The sequence below is a fragment of the Saccopteryx bilineata genome, chromosome 12, assembly GCF_036850765.1.
Source record: "Saccopteryx bilineata isolate mSacBil1 chromosome 12, mSacBil1_pri_phased_curated, whole genome shotgun sequence".
NCBI classification, from domain to species: domain Eukaryota; kingdom Metazoa; phylum Chordata; class Mammalia; order Chiroptera; family Emballonuridae; genus Saccopteryx; species Saccopteryx bilineata.
The window spans coordinates 51,747,331-51,771,537 of record NC_089501.1 but is presented as its reverse complement, the minus strand read 5'-3'; the positions used below and the strand labels follow the sequence as shown (position 1 = coordinate 51,771,537).

At 42.1% G+C, this 24,207-nt stretch overlaps 1 protein-coding gene across 4 annotated transcripts in view; it reads right to left on the bottom strand.

The window, feature by feature from the left end:
- The window catches only part of WTAP (WT1 associated protein), a 29,932-nt gene extending 5,774 nt beyond the window's left edge, over positions 1-24,158 (bottom strand). Inside the window, exons 1-7 of one of the 4 annotated variants that reach the window (XM_066247698.1) lie at positions 23,750-23,914; positions 23,242-23,284; positions 13,369-13,406; positions 10,385-10,440; positions 8,033-8,091; positions 6,061-6,188; positions 2,488-2,666 (exon numbers count right to left, since the gene is read on the bottom strand). In XM_066247698.1, the coding sequence (XP_066103795.1) occupies positions 2,488-2,666; positions 6,061-6,188; positions 8,033-8,091; positions 10,385-10,440; positions 13,369-13,398 (452 nt within the window). In that variant the 5' untranslated portion in view covers positions 13,399-13,406; positions 23,242-23,284; positions 23,750-23,914. Of the gene's footprint in view, positions 1-2,487; positions 2,667-6,060; positions 6,189-8,032; positions 8,092-10,384; positions 10,441-13,368; positions 13,407-21,008; positions 21,135-23,241; positions 23,285-23,749; positions 23,915-23,990 lie in introns of those variants that run through there. The other 3 variants (XM_066247695.1, XM_066247696.1, XM_066247697.1) reach the window with 3 other exon arrangements.
- Between the last annotated feature and the right edge of the window lie 49 nt (positions 24,159-24,207).

Sequence of the window (24,207 nt, the reverse complement as noted above, 5' to 3'; positions counted from 1 at the left end):
AAAAATCCACTTATAGGTGATTAAAATGCACTAACACAATGGAAATATTACATAACCATTAAAAATGAAGCTAACCAAACTAAACAAAACAAAAAACAAACAAAAAAAGGAAAAATGCCCAAGGGATAAAGTGGAAAACAAAAACCAAAGCAGCAAATCACCTGTACATACGCTTACATTTGCTTAAAGCAATCTATAAAACGACTGCAGCCCAGAAATGATCGTGATGATACCCAGGACTGTTAAGTGGTTACCGCCCGGAGAACAGAGGGGGGGGGGGGGGACAAGGGGAGGGACAAGGGCACGTCCAGGGGGGACTCACTTTCCATCTTCACCTTTCTTCATGCTGCTTCAACTTATTCATGAGCATGACTGATCTTATTTAGTAAAAAAATGTTTAACAGTAAGAAAAAACTCACAGACCCCAAAGTAACTGTTACCTAAACGCAAAGAAAGATACTGGCCATATTTTAAGTACATGTTAATAATACATTTTATAAATTATTTCTTGACCTACTAAAATATTTAGGCCATTTGTACTGTGACTTTTTAAAATTGAATTTTATTAGGGTAACACTGGATCACATAATTATACAGGTTTGAGGTGCCCAATTCTAAAACACATTTCTGTACCCCGTATTGTGTGTTCACCTCCCAAGTCTCTGATCTTAAACGACATAAAATATATACAAGAGCCTTAATGTGGGCACAATAAACTAATTTCAAACCGATTTAGTTACTTACCCTCCAGTCCCCATAAAGAATGGGGATTTCAGAAGCGGATTTTTTGTTGTAAAGTCACACAAACCACTTCTTGAACCCACCCCTGCCCCACAAGCAGTTCCCTAGAGCGTAAACATATGTAATACTTACAATTGATTTGAATGATTAAGAGAACTTAAGTCACCCTTGTTAAAACTGCACTTAAACGTTGGGACAATCTGGAACATTTATCTTCCACTCATCTTAGACTCCATTATCACCAAGAGAAAATTCGAATTGGTGACTTACAGAATGATCTGAAGAAAAAAATTCACCTCCAGGACTGGATGGAAGCATGAAGAAAATGCCTCATTTATCTAAATGATCAAATGAATTTGCCAGAAATGATCACTATACCTTTTTTTTCAATTCACAAAATGTCTCACTGAGGCCAGGCCACAGTTCCAATACATTATTTCCCCAGTCTTCTGGCAGGCACCCTGTGAAGCTGTCCCACATTAATTTCTACTTCAATATCCTGGGACAAGGCGTCAAAAAGTAACAAGTGTCAAGTTTCCTTGTCTTTTATGACCAGCTGGAAAACAGAGGCACAGCCTTTTCCTTTCCTTTGAAGAGCACAGCAACGAGTTTTCCAAAATCAATCTGCTCTCCACAGCCCCCCAAATCAAAATGTTAAAAGTACAACAAAATCATCATATTCCTTGAACTTAAAAAAACCCAACTATTTCAAGGCATATTTAATTTAATATCGAGTGTGATACAGAAGGCCCGAATACAATGAAGGAACACATCCCCCACGAACACCAATGACAATGCTCTTGCAACACGTGCCTGTTGACTGGAACGGGAATTTAATCAATTTCACTACTAAAAAAATAACGCAGTGAGTCTCATCATAGCCGATGTCCTTGTACAATCTAGTTGTGAAATGAATGTTTATAATGCTTCCAACAGTTTAAACCTGAAGTTTAATACCACACCTTCATGTTTGTACAGTCCTCAGTAAGGTTATCTACAGTGTTAGCAACCATTCAAAGAACAAACCATTGATGAAAACCACATTGATTCAAGGCTCATTCAAGAAACAGAGCCCCAAACTAAATGGTTAAATATATAAACTACTTGTACTGTTATCTATTATTTGATTCTCTTATAACTATTCAGTTGTTTCTTAGCAAATAAACCCTTTAAAGGCAAAATTCACCTCGTTTGAGTTTTGACCAAGAAGTTCAACAATGATCACGAAGTCCACAGTCTTATTGGCAAAACTGATACACAGTGTCTCTAAGTCACTATGCTCAAGGTTAAGAGCGATGCATTTTCCGTTTTTACATTTTACTGGAATTTTACATGTTCAATTCATGATTTTAAATCTCTAGGTTTTCATTCCTCCAAACTGTCTGAAGACACAGTGTGCCACAGACTTAAGACTTCTGTTTCTCCCTCTATTTTCTTCAAACAGAAACATTTCTCAAGTGTCTACATGTTCTAGAGGGGGACTTTTCGGAGGTGGCCACTTCTTCGGAATAGTCCGACGCCATCAGGCCTCTGAAGCAAGGGAGGGGGGGAGGAAAAAGCTGAAACACAAGGTTCATCTGGTAAGTTTTACATTAACCATTACAAGCTGGATAGTATAAGAATGTGGCTTTTTTTGGCTCAAAAAGTCTGAGTCTTGGTGTGGAAACGAGTACGTGGCTGTCCCACCACAGCTTTCTCGCAGTGGGACTGTCAGGGAGTCTTGACTGGGGAGTAGGATTTGTTTACCTATCAGGCGTAAACTTCCAGGCACTCAGTTCATTTTGGGCTTGTTCCAGTTTGTCTTTAGTCTGTTCCAGTTCACCTTTCATTTTTAGGAAAAACAAGTTGATCGCGGGGTCTACCATTGTTGATCTCAGTTGGGCAACACTGGGCTGCTGGACTTGCTTGAGGTACTGGATTTGAGTCTGTGCAAAGCAAAAGCGACAATTACTACCAAATGAAAGAAAACATACGTAAGGAGGCGGGGTCAAATCTCTTTCATTCTATTTATTAACACCCCCTTTGATTTTAACATCCTCTAGAAAAATAAGAGATGAAAAAACTAAGGTTATTGATGTAGGACTTAAGCCATTTGATTGCACTTCCATATTTGGAACCTTTAAACAAAGAGGCTCCATATTTATTTGCAACCAAAACATTACAAAAAAGTATATTTATTAAAAATGCTAGCAGCCACTAGAGAAAAGCCAAGTTTAAAATATCATGTAACAGTATAGTGTTTTACTCATTCAAATTTGTGCCTATGGAAGCTATTCTATATATAATACAAATTCCCTAAAAATACACCAGGTACAAGAATATAATTTAAAATACACCATTTGCATTTCCAGAATAAAAAATATGTAGTATTTATGTTTACATGAGTTAGCATTACTTTATAAACATCACCTTATAAGTAGCTTTATAAATAGCACCTTAAGCCAAAATAAACTATGTTTAGTTTTTCTCCTTTGGAGTAGATCCCAATCATAGAATTATAAAGCAGAAGGTGACTGATCTAGTCCAAACTGTTGTTTTCCTTTAAGCTGGGGTGGGGTGGGGTGAGAAGCATCAACTCATAGTTGCAACACTTTAGTTGTTCAATGATTGTTTTCTCATGCACGCCTTGACTGGGGGCTCTGGCTGAGCCAGTGATCCCTTTGCTCAAGCCAGTGACCTTGAGCTAAAGTCAATGATCCCGCACTCAAGCTCGGGAGCTAGGGGTTTCCAACCTGGGACTTAAGCATCCTAGGTGGGCACTCTATCCACTGTACCACCACCGGTCAGGCCAAACTGTTTATTTTTCAGAAATGAAATGAACCAGTTGTCCAAGGACACAGTGAGTTCAGTGGCAGTTTTTAAATTCATAGTGGCAGAACTGGGACTGGCGTCTGGTTCTCACGCTTCCGGTCCAGGGCTTTTCCACCACACCAGAACCCCTCTACCTGCACATGAAACCTTCCATTTCAACTTCCGTTGTACTATTTACAAGCACATTACAAACACCTCTCTAAGATATGAAATACAGTTTACCAGCATTAAATGCATCACTTTCTTCACACCCAAAGAAGATATGGTTCAAGATCCTGCTCCACACTAAGTCCTAAATAGGATTTAGGTTAACATTTCATAAGTAGCTAATTTCTATCATATATTTAGTAAAAGCTAAAAAATACTGAATGGTTTAGAATACATTTATTTATATAGATTTTATTGATTCCTTTTTTAGAGAGGAGAGAGAGAGAGAAGCGGGGAGGAACAGGAAGTATCAACTCCCATATGTGCCTTGACCAGGCAAGCCCGGCATCTTGAACTGGTGACCTCAGCGTTCCAGGTCGACGCTTTATCCACAGGTCAGGCTGAAATACATTTAATTACTATTTCATTGAGCAAACAGAACTAATTTTTACTTAGCTTAGGAAAAAATTTTTTTAACTCATTTTAAAAAAGTACAACTGCTAATTCAATGTGAGGCCAAATGCTAAGACAACCGAACAGGAATGAAGCATGTCTACAGTCTACACCACACACCACCGTCACTGAAGGCCACTGTCCCTCCAACACTGACAGCCAGCGAACTGCTCTCATCTGCCACATCAATCCTGTCCTTCCTGTAAACTTCACTGTATTCTCAGCGAAACCTGTGCAGGAGAGAGCTGTTACAAAGTGGCTGGAAAAGAAAGGTCCAGTCAAGATAACCTTAGAAGCTAGCCTGAGAAGACAAAAGGGCGAGGGGCATCAACCCAAGCTTTGATCACGCATAGAGGAAAGCTGCCAAGAAAACAGAGTTGAGGACACACTGGGGTCAGGAGGTGCCATCATGGGACCAGCTGTCCCCTCTATCTACCAGGGGCTAGCACTTCAGAGGCCACTCGTCCTCTGCATGTGTAAGCGTATATATAGTACAGTATCATGTAAACACAGAGACTGAAGACCATTAAATAAGTGGTCGAATCTAGAATCCTAAACATCAGAAAGAGGAGGAAAGAATTAAACAGTTCTGAGACTGGGCACCTGAGATGCACTGTCCACTCCATTAGACATGAAAATCATAAGAGAAAAAATCTTTTATTGGAGGGTGGGTGTTACATAGAAAAAAAAATAACATGCAAACTCTTTGTAAGACTTTGCAGAACCGATAGCTAAAGCTGAGGATGGTTAAGAGTTGAAAATACAGAAAGTGAAGGCGTATGAGTACTAAGGAAAAAAAAAATTATTAATGTATTAATTAGTGACCTTATAGGGAAAAAAAAGCCAGTGGTAGTGAAGGTGGAAACAAAAGGAGAACAAGTGGTGGCGGCAGAGAAATGACAAAGGCTACTGTTCTCTCGAACAAAGTGACGGGTCAAGACTCATTCTGCAAAAGTGAAGGGCAAGACGAGGCTCTGGTGGATGTGGATGATGTCGGCACAGGAAGTAAAAGAACTGTGACTGAGCCCTAAAGAACATCTCATTGATGAGAAAAGAAATCGGAATAGGACTGTGCCCCATACATTAGTCCCCAATGACCAGCATATTGCCTTATATATTAGATTTTAATAAATATGTATTGAATGACAAGATAACAAAATAATTCAGGAAAAGTTCAGACTTTAAAATTAGGAACAGGGACAGAGCTTCCTCTATTTAGTAAAATTTACATATACAAACACCATCAAATAAGCCACTACACTTTAGATCTATGTAGACATGGCCAATGGTACCAACATAAGCCGTAATAATTAAAAAGGAAAGGTGGTACAAGTTGCTGATACTAAGAAAAATAGTTTTACCCACTAAGGTGTAAAGAGTGCAGAGGAGAAACTCTTTTTTTCATGTTTTTAAAAATTTATTTGTTCATTTTAGAGAAGAGAGAAGCGGGGGAGAAGCAGGTAGCATTAGCCCCATTTGCACCTTGACCAGGCAAGCCCAGGGTTTCAAACCTGTGACCTCAGCGTTCTCAGGTCAACACCTCATCCACGTGCCACCACAGGCCAGTCGCCGAGGAGAAACTAATCAGACGGTTTACTGAGTAAAGAACAAGTGCTCCTTATATCCTCAGATCTCAAGCTACTAAGCAATATATGACTCAATGTACTAATTCTCCTAAAACACGAGATTTCAGGGAACTTCAAATTCTGGACTCCTTGGCCACACAAAACGTATTTGAGACTATCAAAATTTTACATTTAGCTTTTATAGCTCAAAGCATATCTACCTTAACGAAATGTGCATTTATAATCCGTACTAAGGATATCAAATTAGCTGAGTACTAATTACCACATGTAAAGTAGACTAAAAACCAATTCCTCAAAAAGACTTAGCCCCTGAAATACTTACAGTACACTCCTGCATCTCCTGCTCCTTGGTTGCTAGCCGCATTACAAGGATGTTTTCTCTGCGAGCAGACTCTTGCTGTTGCTGCTTTAGTTTTTCTTCCGACTCCCTTAAGCCAGTTACATCATTAGCTAATGATTAAAAGAAAAAAACTTCAGAACATGAAATACAATTTCAAGATCAAACTGAACTAACCAAAACCAGCCTGATTACCTTTGTCAAGGGAAATATAAACCAGGGTAAAAAATATTAACCAAGTCTTTAGTTTCTACACTAACTCCTTTTAGAAGAACATTTCTTCCCAAGCATGAGTGCTCTTTTAGGAGGTAGTAGTGTTACAGTGCTCCAAAATCATCTAATACTAGATGGACTTTATGTTATTATTGTCTAATCTGTTCCAACGGAACACAAAAAACTTCACTTGCATTTGTTTGTATTATACAGTATTTAGAGTCTCGGTCAGTATTGTTTTTAACCTATTCGATATAATAAACCTGCCAAATAGCTGTATGGACAATTATTATTTTATGTTTTCACAATGTTCATAACTTCTACGGATTGTAATATAGTTGTAGAATAACAAATTTCTGGATACTACGCTTTCTGGGCTTAGAAAACTATATACATATACATATACATATACATATACATATATATATGTGTTTTTTTTGTTTTGTTTTGTTTTTTTGTTTTTTTTTTTTTTGAGAGAGAGAGGCAGGGAGAGACAGGAACATCATGCTGTACCCTGACCAGGGAATCAAACTGGCAACCTCTGCGCTCCAGGATGACGCTCCAATCAACTGAGTTCTCTGGCGAGGGCTTATTTTTTTTTTTTTAAGAGACAGAGAGAAGCAGGGAGAGAAAGGGGAGGGGAAGGGAAACATCCATTCACTTGTTCCGCCCAGTGGTGCATTCACCGGTTGCTGCCTGTGTGCGCCCTGACCGGAGATCAAACCTGCACCCTTGTTGTTTCAGGGTGGTGCTCTTAGCCCACTGAGCTAGGTAACCGGAGCCTGTACTGGTTTTCATACTCACAAACAGTATGTTACTCTCAAAGAAAAATGACAGACTAAAATGGTTTGAAATTAAAAACTTTGGTAAAAATATAGCCAATACCTTATTGTTACAATATGAGTAACAAGTTGCAATTTAAGTAAATTTATGATTTGTTTTACATCCTTTCTGGACTAATAAATCATGCTTTAGTTCAAATTCCTCTGTGAAAGGGATTAGAAATAGATCAAGAAACATTTCAAGTAGTTTTGAGTTTTCCTACCCTTGCTATCTCAGAACCTGGTACTTAATTGTTAAAACAGCTATGCTAGGCCCTGGCCGGTTGGCTCAGCGGTAGAGCGTCGGCCTAGCGTGCGGAGGACCCGGGTTCGATTCCCGGCCAGGGCACATAGGAGAAGCGCCCATTTGCTTCTCCACCCCTCCGCCGCGCTTTCCTCTCTGTCTCTCTCTTCCCCTCCCGCAGCCAAGGCTCCATTGGAGCAAAAAGATGGCCCGGGCGCTGGGGATGGCTCTGTGGCCTCTGCCCCAGGCGCTAGAGTGGCTCTGGTCGCAGTATGGCGATGCCCAGGATGGGCAGAGCATCGCCCCCTGGTGGGCAGAGCACCACCCCTGGTGGGCGTGCCGGGTGGATCCCGGTCGGGCGCATGCGGGAGTCTGTCTGACTGTCTCTCCCTGTTTCCAGCTTCAGAAAAATGAAGAAAAAAAAAAAAACAAAAAAAACAAAAAACAGCTATGCTATTATATAATTATTGCATGTCAGTCTTCCCAATGACTGGGAACTACCCAAGAAGAGAGATCATTTCTCATTCAGCTATGTTCTAGCACTCAATATAGTACCTGGACATAGTTCTTTAATGTTTGAAAAAAATTACATGTGCTTAGCAGAACCAATTAGCCTCCAAGCCTAAAGCAACAATCTAAAAGGAGATGTTCACATGGTCTTTAGGAAGTTAAAACTTACAATTCAGATCTGTGTACTTGCCCTCCAAAGCTTGCACGTATGCTTCATACTGTTTCCATCTAGTACAAAAATAAATACGTGTTAGCTGCTAAACTGGAATTGCCTTATTAAAAAACTAGAAAAATCACATCCATAACTTATAAATTTAACACCAAGAATTCTGCTGCATGGTTTTATTGATTAATTTTTAGAAAGAGAAACATCAATTTGTTATTCCAGTTATTTATGCATTCACTGGTTGACTCCTGTCTGTCCCCTGACCGGGAACTGTACCGGCAACCCTGCTGTAGAGGGACAACACTAGAGCCAAATGACGATGCCAGGGACCCACCGCCTGCCCATGGTGGCGCTGTGGAAAGTGTCGACCTGGAACACTGAGGTCGCTGGTTCATAACCTGGGCTTGCCCAGTCAAGACACATACGACAAGCCGTGAACAACTAAAGTAAAGCAACTAGGAGTTGATATTTTCTCACGGCACCTCCCCCACTCTGAAAAAATTAATAAATAAAATCTTAAGGAAAAAAGAATTTTAAAAGATCCTTCCGCACTGATTTGAGACAGGGAAAAGAAGGAAAGGGGTGGGCAGGGAAGAGAAGGAAAGGGGTGGGCAGCGAAGCGCATCTTCCTGTTTCCCTTCGCCACTCCATTTAGTTGCTTCTCGTGCATGATCTGACCAGGGATCAAACCAGCGACCTGTGTGCAGGGGCAACACTCTATCCACTGACCCACCCAGCCAGGGCCCACGACATGATTTTTAAGGTCTCTTTTGTTTTGCGATAATTATGAATCTAGTCTTAACCAATAATAAGTTAGTCATTTAATTATTCCTTCTTAACTTACAGGAGGTATATAAAAGGAAACAGAGGGAGGAGAGTTCTCTCCTGAGAACACGCAGTGTGCTTCCCTAGGTCAGATCACACACCACACATGACGTGGCATACATCACCTGACGCTCAGCATAATGGCTGGATGATGGAAGCTGAGTGAAAACCCTACTACTGTCAGCTAGTTGTCCACCAAAAGAAAAAGCTTATAAAAATACGCCTAACGCCTGACCAGACAGTGAGTGGCACAGTGGATAGAGCATCAGACTAGGATGCAGAGGACCCAGGTTTGAGACCCCAAGGTCACCAGCTTGAGGGCAGACTCATCTGGTTTGAGCAAAAAGCTCACCAGCTTGGATCCAAGGTCGCTGGCAAGGGGTTACTCAGTCTGCTGTAGCCCCACAGTCAAGGCACATATGAGAAAGCAATCAATGAACAACTAAGGTGTCGCAATGAAAAACTAATGATTGATGCTTCTCATCTCTCTCCGTTCCTGTCTGTCCCTATCTATCCCTCTCTCTGACTCTCTGTCTCTGTAAAAAAACAAACAAAACACACACACACACACAAACATCTAACAAGGGACTTCAGGTTCTTCATCTTGGCTCTTCTGTGAAAATACCATGTGACTTTCTCCAAATAACATTTCTTTTTGCCAGTGAAAAAAGGGGAGACGCTATACTATTTTTCAAGACTATTTTAAAAGCCATGTCAAATTGCAGAAATAACGTGCATAAATGCCACACCGTGTCCGAGTACAAGACCTTTCTTTATTATGTTCCTTCACCCACAAAATCTAGGCTATAGTAGCTGCCCTTGCAATTACTGTATATAAACAACAAAGCTTTCCCCAGTCACAGGTTTAAGCAACTGCTAATGCAAAAGTAACCTGCCCTGAGTGTCGCTATCTTGCTTACTGAAAAAGCCGTATTTTCAAGCTGCTCTTCAGTTATAGCTAATAAAAATTTAATTTTAGAAAACATTTTTATAAACTTAAAATCTTTTGACAGGTCTGCTTTAAGATTTATTATTACAACATAACAAAAATACTTAATTTACCAAGCTGATCTACCTTCTATGTAAAGACTACTATTCAACCAAGCACATGCTCATATTTATGGCTCTGATAACCTATGATACAAACAGAGTGCATTCAATGTTTGGGGTTGGATAAGGTCTTTTGTGGAGGTTATAGAAGAACCATCTGCTTCAGAGGAATAGAAAAATATAAAAGCTCAACAATTGCTTTTCAGAGTAAAATTCTGAGTATCTTCCCTTTGCCAGAAAATAAATCTGGCTACCTATTATTTGGGAAGTTACCCAACCTAGTGCTTTCCATCTCGAAAGTGTTATATTTTCCTTAATGTTTGTGTAATAAAGAAACAAGCCATAAAAAATACATTCCGAAAGTACATTAAATAATTTGAAGATGTATTCACATTAAAAATGACAGATAAAAATTTTATAGTAGAGAATCACAATATAATGTTCTATAAAAATTTTTTCTATTTTGATAAAAGAACTTACCTTAAAATTAATTCATCTCGTGCCATAACTTTGAAGTCTGTCTCACTCAGTCGAACCTATGAAGAGAAATAAATATGAACTAAATGCTCTTCCTAAAATTTTAAAATATTAAATACCACTGGCACTTGTGCTATTTATACTTTATGAAGACAGAAGCATTACTTCTAATCCAGTTGCTCATTTTTATTTTAGCAAGTCCTTATTACTGAAGAGATAGATACAAAGCACATCCCCAAAGAAGGTCTGTATTGAGACAGAGTTTGACACTTAAATGGTTCAGGACACATAATTTTAAAAACAACAACAAAAAACCCTCTTATTGGAAAGTAAGTTTTAAAAATGTGAACTACTTGTTAACTTTAAAATGGGCTTCATTAGGAAAATGCAAATTAAAACCCCAATGAGCTAGAGCTAGATCACTACACACCTATTAGAACGTCTAAATAAAAGACAGTGGTGACAACACCAAACAGTAGGTGAAGATGCAGAAAACCTGAACTTCCATCCACTGTTGCTGAGAATGTAAAATGGTACAGCTGCTCTAGAAGAGTTGGGTGGTTCCTTTTAAAACTAAAAGTGGATGCAGGAAAAAAAATGTACTAGACATAAAGCAGTTACACTCTTAAGCACATGTCCCAAAGAAATGGATATTTATTTTCACACAGAAACTTATACATGAATATACAGCTTTATTTATAATAGCGAGAACTTGGAAACTACCAAAAAGGTAAATACACTAGGATACAGCTACACCATGGGGTACTGAAAAGAAACAGACTTGATATATGCAAAAACTTGAATAAACCTCAAGAAAAATTATACTGAGTGAAAAAAAAAATTTCCAAAGGACAAATATACTACATGATTTCATTTATATAACATTTATAAAGTAGTCTAATTATAGAAATGGAAAACAGATCAAGGCTTCTGGTGATGGTTTATTTTTCTCGTGGTTGCACTAAGTTACGCGAGATAAAACTGCAGACACAAAGGCTTGCGCCTGCGCGCGCGCACACACACGCGCGCACACACACACACACACACACACACACACGCTTTTTCTCTCTGTGCACATTTAACTGGTGAAATCTGAATGATCTCTGTGGACTAGCTCTGTGTCAAGTGCCTGGTTTTGATAATGTTATGCAAGATGTCTGATTGTTATGCAAGATGTTAGCATTGAAGGAGGCCGGAGGAAGAGTGCACAAACCTCCCTGTACATTTCTTTGCAACTTTCTGTGAACCAGTAATTTTTTCAAAATAAAGTTTTAAACAATGGGCATACTAGTCTGGCTAGCTGGAACTGCTTTGTAAACTGAGAAACAGTGCATGTTTTCTCCATACCAATGAAGACTGTAAAGCTGAAGGTACCTCTCCTACTCTAGTATAAAATTATGCTATATTAGTTTTCTTCATAAAATACTTAAGATATTTTCTTATAAAATGTTTCAAACTGGCCCTGGCCGGTTGGCTCAGCGGTAGAGCGTCGGCCTGGCGTGCGGGGGACCCGGGTTCGATTCCCGGCCAGGGCACACAGGAGAGGCGCCCATCTGCTTCTCCACCCCCCCCCCCCCTTCCTCTCTGTCTCTCTCTTCCCCTCCCGCAGCCAAGGCTCCATTGGAGCAAAGATGGCCCGGGCGCTGGGGATGGCTCCTTGGCCTCTGCCCCAGGCGCTAGAGTGGCTCTGGTCGCGGCAGAGCGACCCCCCGGAGGGGCAGAGCATCGCCCCCTGGTGGGCAGAGCGTCGCCCCTGGTGGGTGTGCTGGGAGGATCCCGGTCGGGCGCATGCGGGAGTCTGTCTGACTGTCTCTCCCCATTTCCAGCTTCAGAAAATTACAAAAAAAATTAAAAAAAAAAAAGTTTCAAACTGTAACATTCACCAGTAATATAGTAGTACTATCATAAAATGGAAGAGGGAAACATCCTTACACCAGAAAACATTAAAAGTCCAACAGAAAACACATAGTAGCCCTCAGCTTATTAAATCACTGTACTTATGAATAATTCGACTTCAAACTTAAGACAGAAATTTCCCTAACACATATCTCAACTGTTAGTAATATCGGTAAACACATACTCTACTTTCCCAACTGAGTAACTCCTTTTGGAAACTATGTTACTTCTTTGTAACTTCGTGCGCGTGTGTAAAATAGTCACTAAACTAAGATAGGGTACAACAGAGGGTGGGACGAGAAGGGGGGAGTGGATGAGGAAAAGCTAAGGACTAAACAGCTGTAAACTTTTTAAAAATATTGAAGTAATTTTACACTACATTCAAAGGAATTTAAATAAGAAAAAAAAAGTAACTTATAGGAACCTGTAAATAATTTCCCTTTCTGCCATAATTTGTATAATATTCATATAATGAAGGCTAACAGTAGAGAATGGAGAAAACATTATAACAAGTGTTCTAAAAGCTGGAAATATTGGCCCTGGCCGGTTGGCTCAGCGGTAGAGCATCGACCTGGTGTGCAGGAATCCCGGGTTCGATTCCTGGCCAGGGCACACAGGAGAGGCGCCCACCTGCTTCTCCACCCCTCCCCATCTCCTTCCTCTCTGTCTCTCTCTTCCCCTCCCGCAGCCAAGGCTCCATTGGAGCAAAGATGGCCCAGGCGCTGGGGATGGCTCTGTGGCCTCTGCCTCAGGCGCTAGAATGGCTCTGGATGCAACAGAGCGACGCCCCAGAGAGGCAGAACATCGCCCCCCTGGTGGGCATGCCGGTGGATCCCGGTCGGGCGCATGTGGGAGTCTGTCTGACTGCCTCCCCGTTTCCAGCTTCGGAAAAATGGAAAAAAAATAAAATAAAAAAATAAAAGCTGAAAATATTAAAAACCTACACTGCGTAAAACATACAAAGTCTAGTACACTACACACCACAATGCTGTTATTGTCATAGGCAAGGGAATGACCAATAATCCAAATAGTCCCTTCAATTCTATTATCCCATCCAAAAATTGTGCTTAAAAACTGTTGGAAAAACACACCTTTTTGGGAAGAGGTTCCTCGTTGGTCATCTTGAGTCCTAGAAAAGCAATAGAGAGATGAGGTTCAATTGATTGTTTTCCATTGAAAGTAGTAAAAAATGCTGGTCTTTTCAATCCAATTTATTAGTGAACTCAATTATGACTAAATCATTAGGGTTTCTTTTTAATTAAAATAAATCTTTTATATTGGAATAGTATTAGATTTAGAGAACAGCTGCAAAGATATTACAGGGTTCCCATATACTCCACACTCAATTTCTCTAGTTAACATCTTATATTAATACTACCATTACATTACATTACCATTGTTATGAGGTCATTAAAAAAATTCTTTCATAAAAAATTGATCATACTTTCTATTATTTATTTTTAAAGAAAGAAGAGAGAGACAGAGAGAGAGGGGGGGGGGGGGAGGAACAGGAAGCATCAATTCCCATATGGGCCTTGACCAGGCAAGCCCCGGGTTTTGAACCAGCAACCTTAGCATTCTAGGTTGGTGCTTTATCCACCGCACCACCACTTTTAAATGTTGCGAAGAAGGATCAAGAGAAATAATTTTTCAATGCACTCTTACAACTGCCCTATGAAAGACAAGTGCTGCAGAATGGACACTGTGCTGAAAGTCAGATACTGACCTCAGCGGTACCCTAGGCCTAGGCACCCTGCTGAAACCATACAGAAGGGGGGCGCCAGCCAAGCCTCTGCTTTTACAGCATTACGGTGGTACAGGAGGTAGAACCCATCATTGTCACAACTCCCTACTGTGCGATGTTTCATGTAACACAAGACGCCTTAATAGATACTCCTACACTGCTTCATGTCACAGTAATCTGTATCTCACAATTAGCTTCTTTATGTAAGTTTATGCAAAATTCACCTAACCTTCTCAGGGAAGATAGGTTAATGAAAGAACTATGCTCATTAATATTATTTGCTTACTGAAAACACTTGTTACTTCCTAATGTTGAAATTTAATAAGGAAGATAAGCTAATTTAAACTTATTTCTAGGTACCATTTCTAATAGCGCAGTCATGAATGTTCCCTATTTTAAAATTTCTTTAGCCTGACCTAGTGGTGACTCCAGTGGATAGAGCATCGACCTGGGACGCTGAGGGCCCAGGTTCTAAATCCCAAGGTTGCCAGCTTGAATTTGGGCTCACCAGCTTGAGCGTGGGATCACAGACATGACCCCATGGTTGCTGGCTTGGCTGGAGATCCCCGTCAAGATACATGAGAGAAAGCAATCAATAAACCACCAAGGTGCCACAACTACAAGTTGATGCTTCTCATCTCCCTTCCTGTCTGTCCCACTCTCTCTCGCTAAAAACAAACAGAAAACTTTCTTTACCGTTGTATTTTACCTACTCATAGTCACTATAAATTCCAAATTATTAAAAATTGAACAAAATAGAAATGTCATGGGAATGTAATGCACAGCATGGTGACTCTAGTTAATACTGTACTGCATATTTGAATTTTATTTGTTGATTTTAGTGAGAGAGGAAGAGAGAAAGAGAAATAAAGTATCGATCTGTTATTCACTTATTTATGCATCCACTGGTTGATTCTTGTACCTTCCTTACCCGGGACCGACCCCAGGATGTCCGAACACTAGCCAATGCTCTATCCCCTTAGCCACCGGCCAAGGCAGAGAAAGTAAATATTAAAAGTCATCATCACAAGAAAAAAAAAAAGGAAAATTTTTATAACTATGTATGGTGATGGATGGCAAACTAGATTTACTGTGGTGATAACCTTGCAATGTATACAAATATAGAATAGTAAAATGTACACCTGAAACTTATGTTGTATTGCCACTAAGACCTCAATAATAAAGAGGGGGTAGAAAAGGGTAAAGGGGGCGATGAACAGTGATGGAAGGGGACTTGACTTGGGGTGGTGAATACAATATAATTTACAGATGATGTATTACCAAACTGTACACTTGACTCCTATGTGATTGTATTAACAAATGTCACCCCAATATACTCAAAACTTTTTTTTAGCGAGAGAGAGACTGATAGAGACAGAGTGCATGCACAAGACAGACAGGAAGGGAGGGATGCAAAGCATCAAGTCATAGTTGCGGTCCCTTAGTTGCTCACTGATTGCTTCTCACATGTGCCTTGACCAGGAGGATCCAGCCAAGCCAGTCACTCCCTGGGCTCAAGCTAGCAACCTTGGGCTTCAAGCCAGCAACCTTGGGTTCAAGCCAGCCACCATGGGGTCATGTCTCTGATCCCATGCTCAAGCCAGTGACCTTGTGGTTTTGAACCTGGGTCCTCAGCATCCCAGGTTGACACTCTGCCCACTGCACAACTGCCTGGTCAGACTCAATAAAAATTTCTTTTAAACTTCAAAAAATTTAACCAAAGAATTTATAGTGTAAAACTGAGTTTGTAAAAGCTACTTGACTTCTTAGTTCCTTAAAAGGAACCTGAAATACAATCTCAAATATTCCAATATCATTTTTTATATTACATACAATCCCAACTCTGTAAGTCAAATACTCCAATCCAAACCTGAATATTCAGATTAGGTACATTGTGAAGAAATGAGTATATTTTAGAAAAAAATCAATGATCATTTCCTAAATCACTGGCTTAATTCTCCCCTCTTTGATAATCTTATCAGTGGATGTCACTAGCAGAAGCCTGAGTGTATCATTTGTTTATCCTGACATGTTATCAGGGATCCCATCATTTGGGAAACAAACCCTCACCATGTATATCTCCACAGAGGTCTGACTACTTCTGCTTCAGTGCGGCTTCCATGTGCATTTACTCCACTAGCTGTAACTTCTTAGAACCCAGAAAGTTTGGCATTTACTGGGAATTTCCCATTTGTCCAGAGTATATACAGTAGGCAAACATCAATAGTCTATTTACAATCTGACTCTGGGCGAGGGGTATGCAACATAATTTAATGACAAAATAACCTAGACATGTTTTCTTTGAATATATGTACCCTGATTTATTAATGTCATCCCATTAACATTAATAAAAATTTATAAAAAAAAAACAAAAAAAGAAAAAAATAGTCTATTTAATAATAATAAAAATAATAATAAAAACTGTAACACAATTTTAGCTATTTGAAGTTTCAGACATAGTTAACTAATATATAAATGTGTACCCATGTAGGTCACTATTCCGGTTAAATCTTACTAAAAGCTTTTCACCTCACTCAAAATAGTCAATGCCACTTCCTTGCCATCCCCTCATATTGGGCTTTACTTTTCTCCATAAACCTGCTATTTTCTATACTGTTTCTCCCAGTTGTGAAATAAGCTACACGAGGAAATGTTTCATTCACTGCTGATGCCTCAAAACATGATAGACACTCAAACATATGCTAAACCAGTGGTCCCCAACCTTTTTGGGGACCACGGACTGGTTTAATGTCAGAAAATATTTTCACGGACCGGCCTTTAGGGTGGGACGGATAAATGTATCATGTGACCAAGACAAGCGTCAAGAGTGAGTCTTAGATGTAACAGAGGGAATCTGGTCATTTTTAAAAAATAAAACATCATTCAGACTTAAATATAAATAAAACGGAAATAATGTAAGTTATTTATTCTTTCTCTGCGGACCGCTACCGGTCCGCAGCCGGGGGGTTGGGGACCACTGTGCTAAAAGAACAAATGAGGCCCTGGCCGGTTGGCTCAGTGGTAGAGCGTCGGCCTAGCGTGCGGAGGACCCGGGTTCGATTCCCGGCCAGGGCACACAGGAGAAGCGCCCATTTGCTTCTCCACCCCTCCGCCGCGCTTTCCTCTCTGTCTCTCTCTTCCCCTCCCGCAGCCAAGGCTCCATTGGAGCGGAGATGGCCTGGGCGCTGGGGATGGCTCTGTGGCCTCTGCCTCAGGCGCTAGAGTGGCTCTGGTCGCAATATGGCGACGCCCAGGATGGGCAGAGCATCGCCCCCTGGTGGGCAGAGCGTTGCCCCTGGTGGGCGTGCCGGGTGGATCCCGGTCAGGCGCATGCGGGAGTCTGTCTGACTGTCTCTCCCTGTTTCCAGCTTCAGAAAAATGAAAAAAATGAAAAAAAAAAAAAAAAAAAGAACAAATGAATTTGCTTCAGTTACTAGTAAATCATAAAAGTGAGCCAAACAAGCCTATCTATCAATAGTTTCTCCTCAGTATCGGTCAAGATGTCCATCCTATAAAATTCTGAATATACAGTATATGCGGAACTTAATGAATATGTATTGTCCTCGAGTTCAATGAATGACAACTTGAAGACAGCTAAATTTAACTCTGTAGATAGGCAGTCTACCTGTTACCTACCTAGTCACTGGGCATCACAGTACTCAAAAGATTAGCTATAAAACTTCAGTGTTATGGGTGCTATTTAACATAGGTTAAATTATAGTTTATAACCTAGTATATGCTTCTACAACCTGACACTTTCCCCAGATCTATTTGTTCATTCTGTTCTTTTTTAAAAGATACTTTTTTGTTTTTGATTTTTTTAGACAGAGGAAGGGAAAGAGAGAAACATTGCTTTGTTGTTCTACTTATTTATGCATTCACTGGTTGATTCTTGTGTGTACCTTGACTAGGGATCAAACCTGCAACCAAATGACTATCTGGCCAGGGCCATCATTCTGTTCTTCTTCCTTTTTAGTGTTTATTTTATTGATTTTAGAGAGAGGAGTGAGACAGAAATATCTGTTCCTGTATGTACCCTGACCAGGGATAGAACTGGCGACCTCTGTGCTTCAGGATGATGCTTTAACCAGACAAGCTATCTGGCCAGAGCCCTCATTGTTTTTGTTTTTGTTTTTCTCTTTCTTTCTTTCTTTCTCTCTCTCTCTTTCTCTCTCTCTTTCTTTCTTTCTTCCTTTTTGTATTTTTCTGAAGTGCGAAGCGGGGAGGCAGTCAGACAGACTCCCACATATGCCTGACTGTGATTCACCTAGCATGCCCACCAGGGGGCGTTGCTCCTTTGTGGCCGGAGCCATTCTAGCACCTGAGGCAGAGGCCACAGAGCCATCCCCAGCGCCCCGGCAAACTTTGCTCCAATGGAGCCTGGGCTGCTGGAGGGGAAGAGAGAGACAGAGAGAAAGGAGAGGGGGAAGTCTGTAAGTCAAATACTCCAATCCAAACCTGAATATTCAGATTAGGTACATTGTGAAGAAATGAGTACATTTTAGAAAAAAATCAATGATCATATCCTAAATTACTGGAGGGTGGAGAAGCAGATGGGCGCTTCTCCTGTGTTCCCTCGCTAGGATTCGAACCTGGGACTTCTACATGCTGGGCCAACACTCTACCACTGAGCCAACCAGCCAGGGCCCATTATTCTGATCTTAATAGTTATTCCACTTCTAATCTATTCAAATAAAATTAACTGCAAAATTAATTTGCAATAAATACACAAAACTATTTTAAAATGGCATTTAAAGGACTAAGAAATACATGAAGAATGTTCTAATAACCCTGCTTTTCTACAGCACAGTAATTTCTAACACTGGTATATGTTCTCTTTCCTTTTTTTTTTTTTGTTCTGTTCTTTCCTTTATAAAAGTTTGATGCTGGGTAGATTTTATAGCACACTGCTTAGAGCAGTGGTCCTCAACTTTTTTTGGGCCACAGACCGGTTTACTGTTAGAAAATATTTTCACGGACCGGCCTTGAGGGTGGGACAGATAAATGTATCATGTGACCAAGACAAGCGTCAAGAGTCTTAGATGGACATAACAGAGGGAATCTGGTCATTTTAAAAAATAAAACATCGTTCAGACTTAAATATAAATAAAATGGAAATAATGTAAATTATTTATTCTTTCTCTGTGGACTGGTACCAAATGGCCCACGGACCGGTACCAGTCTGCAGCCCGGGGTTTGGGGACCACTGCCTTAGAGGATATTTATTTATTTATTTTCTTCTTCTTTTTTTTTTCTTTTCTGAAGCTGGAAACGGGGTGAGACAGTCAGACAGACTCCCGCATGCGCCCGACCGGGATCCACCCGGCATGCCCACCAGGGGCGACGCTCTGCCCCTCCGGGTGTCGCTCTGCCGCTACCAGAGCCACTCTAGCGCCTGGGGCAGAGGCCAAGGAGCCATCCCCAGCGCCGGGGCCATCTTTGCTCCAATGGAGCCTTGGCTGCGGGAGGGGAAGAGAGAGACAGAGAGGAAGGGGGGTGTGGAGAAGCAAATGGGCACTTCTCCCATGTGCCCTGGCCGGGAATCAAACCCGGGTCCCCCGCACGCCAGGCTGACGCTCTACCGCTGAGCCAACTGGCCAGGGCCATATTTTCTTCTTTTTTAAGTGAGAGGAGGGGAGATATTGAGACAGACTGCCCTATGTGCCCCAATGGGGATCCACCAGTCTGGGGCTGATGCTCTGCCACCTGGGACCATGCTCACAACCAAGCTATTTTTAGTGCCTGAGGTGGGGCTCCATGGAGCCATCCTCAGTGCCCTGGCCAATGCATTAGAACCAATCCAGCCATGGCTATGGAGGGAGAAGAAGAAGAAGAAAAAGAAGAAGAAGAAAGAAGAAGAAAGAGAGAGAGAGAGAAAGAGAATGGGTGAGGGGTTGAGAACCAGATGGTAGCTTCTCCTGTGTGCGCTGACTGGGAACTGAACCTGGGATTTCCACATGCAGGGTCAACACTCTACCAGAGCCAACCTATAACCAGGCCATAGCCTATTTTTTTATTTATAAAAATAAATTTCTAAATTTGAAATAAGTCAAGGATAAATACAAGTTCTGTATAAATCTCTGTATTTCACATGTGATTATCAGTCACCGGTCATTCCACATGTTACAGGATATGTAATTTAGGAATTCAAAGCATAAGCGTTTAGAATGCAACTCCTCCTTTATCTTTAATTGATGAAAAATCAGTCTTTTGTTGAGTGCCCATGATACTGCACAATAGTTAGATGGACCGTCTGGCAAAGGCAAATTAAAACGTTTAAAATGGAAAAGCCTCAATACCGAACAATTTAGTCAAAATAGATCCTGGTTCTCAATTTTTTCTTTTTTTTTTTTGTATTTTTCTGAAGCTGGAAACGGGGAGAGACAGTCAGACAGACTCCTGCATGCACCTGACTGGGATCCACCCGGCACGCCACCAGGGGGCGCCGCTCTGCCCACCAGGGGGCGATGCTCTGCCCCTCCGGGGGCGTCACTCTGTTGCGACCAGAGCCACTCTAGCACCTGGGGCAGAGGCCAAGGAGCCATCCCCAGCGCCCGGGCCATCCTTGCTCCAATGAAGCCTCGCTGAGAGAGGGGAAGAGAGACACAGAGAGGAAGGAGAGTGGGAGGGGTGGAGAGGCAGATGGGCGCCTCTCCTGTGTGCCCTGGCGGGGAATCGAACCGGGGACTTCTGCACGCCAGGCCGACGCTCTACCACTGAGCCAACCGGCCAGGGCCTGGTTCTCAATTTTGACTTTCACATTGTACAAATGTGCTAAGAAATTTATTATTTCCCCAGGCAAAATTTTTCGGCAAAACTGACAGCACAATACCATCTAAATTCGATTCTAGAGTCATAAAAACAACGGACATTTCAGGTTCTTAGTACAATCTATTCTTGCATCAGAAAAATCGAATGACTGAAATATTTGGAGATATTTCTTGACAGAAAGAAGTGAATATATGATCAGTGCTATGAGACACTTACTTAATAACTTTTCAAAGTTAGTCCCCATTTTTCAGGTGATGAAATGACAAAAGCTGGTAACTAATGAAGATGGGTAATTCTCCCACTCTCCCAAGCCTCGATAATGATCCAGCAGCTTATAGCTAGCTAGAGTAGAGAATGCAGAAAAGCAAAATAAATAAACCTCAAAACTGGGCAACTTGGTTACCTTTTAGCACATTTAAGAAATCTGGATAAATATAACTTTAAAATTATAAATATTTCAGTTATTCAGGTGGATAATTCAAAGATAATACATATATCTAGCCCTGGCTGGATAGTTCGGTTGGTAAGAGCAGTGGTTTTCAACCTCCAGTCCGCCAAAAATTTCATGCAGGTCCGCAAAAGACTTAACCGCCTGATGTTGTATGAAGATAATAGTCTATGGCACAAAACCTCTGGTGGACCAGCAGCAGTCCGCAGACCCGCAGCTGAAAACCACTGGGTTAGAGCATTGTCCTGACATACAAAGGTTTCAGGTTCAATCCCTGGTCAGGGCACATACAAGAAAGATAGATGTTTCTGTCTCTCCCTCTCTCTTTATATCATAATATCAATAAATAAGAAATTAGAAATAAGCAAACAAATGGGGAGGGGCAAAGATACAATAGTATGTCTAAGTTTAGAATGTCAGGACCACCATCCATTCTTGAAGTCTTAATACTGAAAAACAGCTTATGACAGAGAGAGAGGCTTGGTTATGGTTGGCTAGGTGCCTAGCATCCCAAGTATTAGTATGTCCCTGGCTCTAAGCATTACGATTCTAAGTTATGCAACTCAGTTCTCTCTAAACTGTGAGGCAAGCACCAGCCAACACAACTTCAGTAAGAAGCATGTACCTGATTGAAAGTCATAACTAAAAAAAAATAATATTTTGTTGCATTGTACATTAGCTTTGGCATTATAATTGAAATGGTACTAGTTAGGAATTAGAAGACCACCTTGTCCTGACTCTTGTACCTTCTCAGTCATGTGATTCTGAGCAATTCACTTAACTCTCTGGGCTATAATCTCCTTCTCAGGAAAAAGGGAACACCAATATTGTCTGTCTCACTAAGTCCTGCAAATCTCAAGGCTTAAAGTGGCATAAAAGTGCCATACAAAAGAAAACAAAAAAGGGGATTTAAAAAATAAAATAGTAACATTAACATAAAAGATCATTTTGATGTGCATTTAGGAAAAATTAAATTTCCACCACCTACATTTTGAAGAGAGAAAAACATTTATTTATAACATCGAGTTCTGCCTGATGCACTACCTTAATAGCCAAATACTGTTATGAGAATATTAAAAAGTTTTTCTCTGATAAGGTTAGGAACAGAAAATTATTTAGAGACAGAAAAGGGAGCTAATTTAATACTAGCTAGAACTTGTTTTGCTAAATGACCCACCAACATAACATTTTTTTTTAATTTATTTTTTTTATTTATTCATTTTTAGAGAGAAGAGAGAGAGGAAGAGGAGGAGGAGGAGGAGGGAGGAGCAGGAAGCATCAACTCCCATATATGCCTTGACCAGGCAAGTACAGGGTTTTGAACCAGCGACCTCAGTGTTCCCAGGTCGATGCTTTATCCATTGTGCCACCAGAGGTCAGGCAACATAACATTTTTTAAGAGCAAGAAAAAAAATTTTTTTTCAAAAGCAACATAATATACAACTTAATGAAAACGGTCAATAGTAGTACTACTAAGTATGCCAGGTAGGACAGAAGTAGGTGTACAGTTGAATACGTGAAACAATGTTTATTCTCTTATTGTTACTTATTATTGTATTATCTTCCATATAATTTATGAACTATAAACCTATTTTTGCCCCACCCTGTACTTTCAAAGGGATTCTCCACTACATACACACAAGACTGTAAGGCACTTTGAAAGCCGTAATATATTGTACACATGTCATTGTTACCACTCTCATATCCACAGAAGGCTGCGGTGCGAAAACTGACTTCCACGTTATCTGCCCACAATGGAATTAAACTAAATTCTAAGAGCTGGAAATTTCAACGGACAAGTCACGACTGCAACAACACCCTCATGGAAATAATTCTCTAACTCGAGCAAAGAAATCGTTTATTACATAAGCACGGTTTTTTAGGATTTTAACAGTCCTTTGGGATCAAACATCCAATTATTTTTACTAAAACAAGAACTTGGACTTGGGTTTCCCACTAAAAAGACATGACTCAAAAAAACAAACGAAAACATCTAACAACCTTACAAGGATCCAAGGTGAGACTTTTGAAATTTCACGGAAATCTGGAAGTAATTCAACAATTATCTTTCAACTCAGAATGCACCGATCATTTAAAAATGGAAGTTTCCGGGAGCGCGCGGCCGCAGAGCAGCCTCCGCGCGAGGAGTCGTCCGGGGGACGGACGCAGCTCCCCTCGCCCGGCAGCCCCAGGGCGCGCCGCCAGCCCGGGACCCGGCCCAGGGGGCGGGAGGGGGCGACGCCGAGGCGGGGACAGCGCGCCCCGAGGGGGCGGACTCCGGGGCCCGCCCGCGGGAGCGCCCACCTCTCCGGGCCCGGGGGAAGGAGGAAGGAGAGAAAATGGCCTCGCGCGCGCGGTGTCCTCGCAGGCGGGAGGCCGGCGGGCCCGCAGCGCCGGGTCGTCCTCTGGGTGCCGAGCGCGATCCCCGCTCCCGGGCCCGGGCGGCCGCGCCTCAGCGCTCGGGCCGCAGAGCCCCGCGCGGCCGCTCCCGCCGGCGGCCCGCACCTACCTCTCCGGAGGCGCGCCGGCGCCGCCCTGTCCCCTCGGCCGAGCCCGCGCTGCCCGATCGCCGCCCGGGCCGCCCGATCGCGCTACCGCCGGCCCCCGCGCTCCCCTTTATTTGCGGGTCTCGCCGCCACAAAATGGCGCTGAGGGAGGAAGCGAGGCCGCGCCGCCCCGCCCCCTGCCCGCTCCTCCCGCCGCCCTGCCCCGCCCGGCCCCGGCCGGCAGCGTCCCGCCCACTCGCCGACCTGTCGCCTCCTGACGTGCCCGCATTCACCCGGCCGCCGCCGGGCACCGCGGCGCGGAGCGAAGTCGAAGGGTCGGCGCCCGACCCGGGGGCCTGAGGCGCTGAGGGAGGAGCCGTGCTCCGGACGCGCCCCCACCTGCAGCCGCCGGAGCGCCGCAAGCTCGGCGGGGGCGGGGAGAGATGCGGCCGGCGCGCGCGGGGGTGGGTGGGTGGGGGGC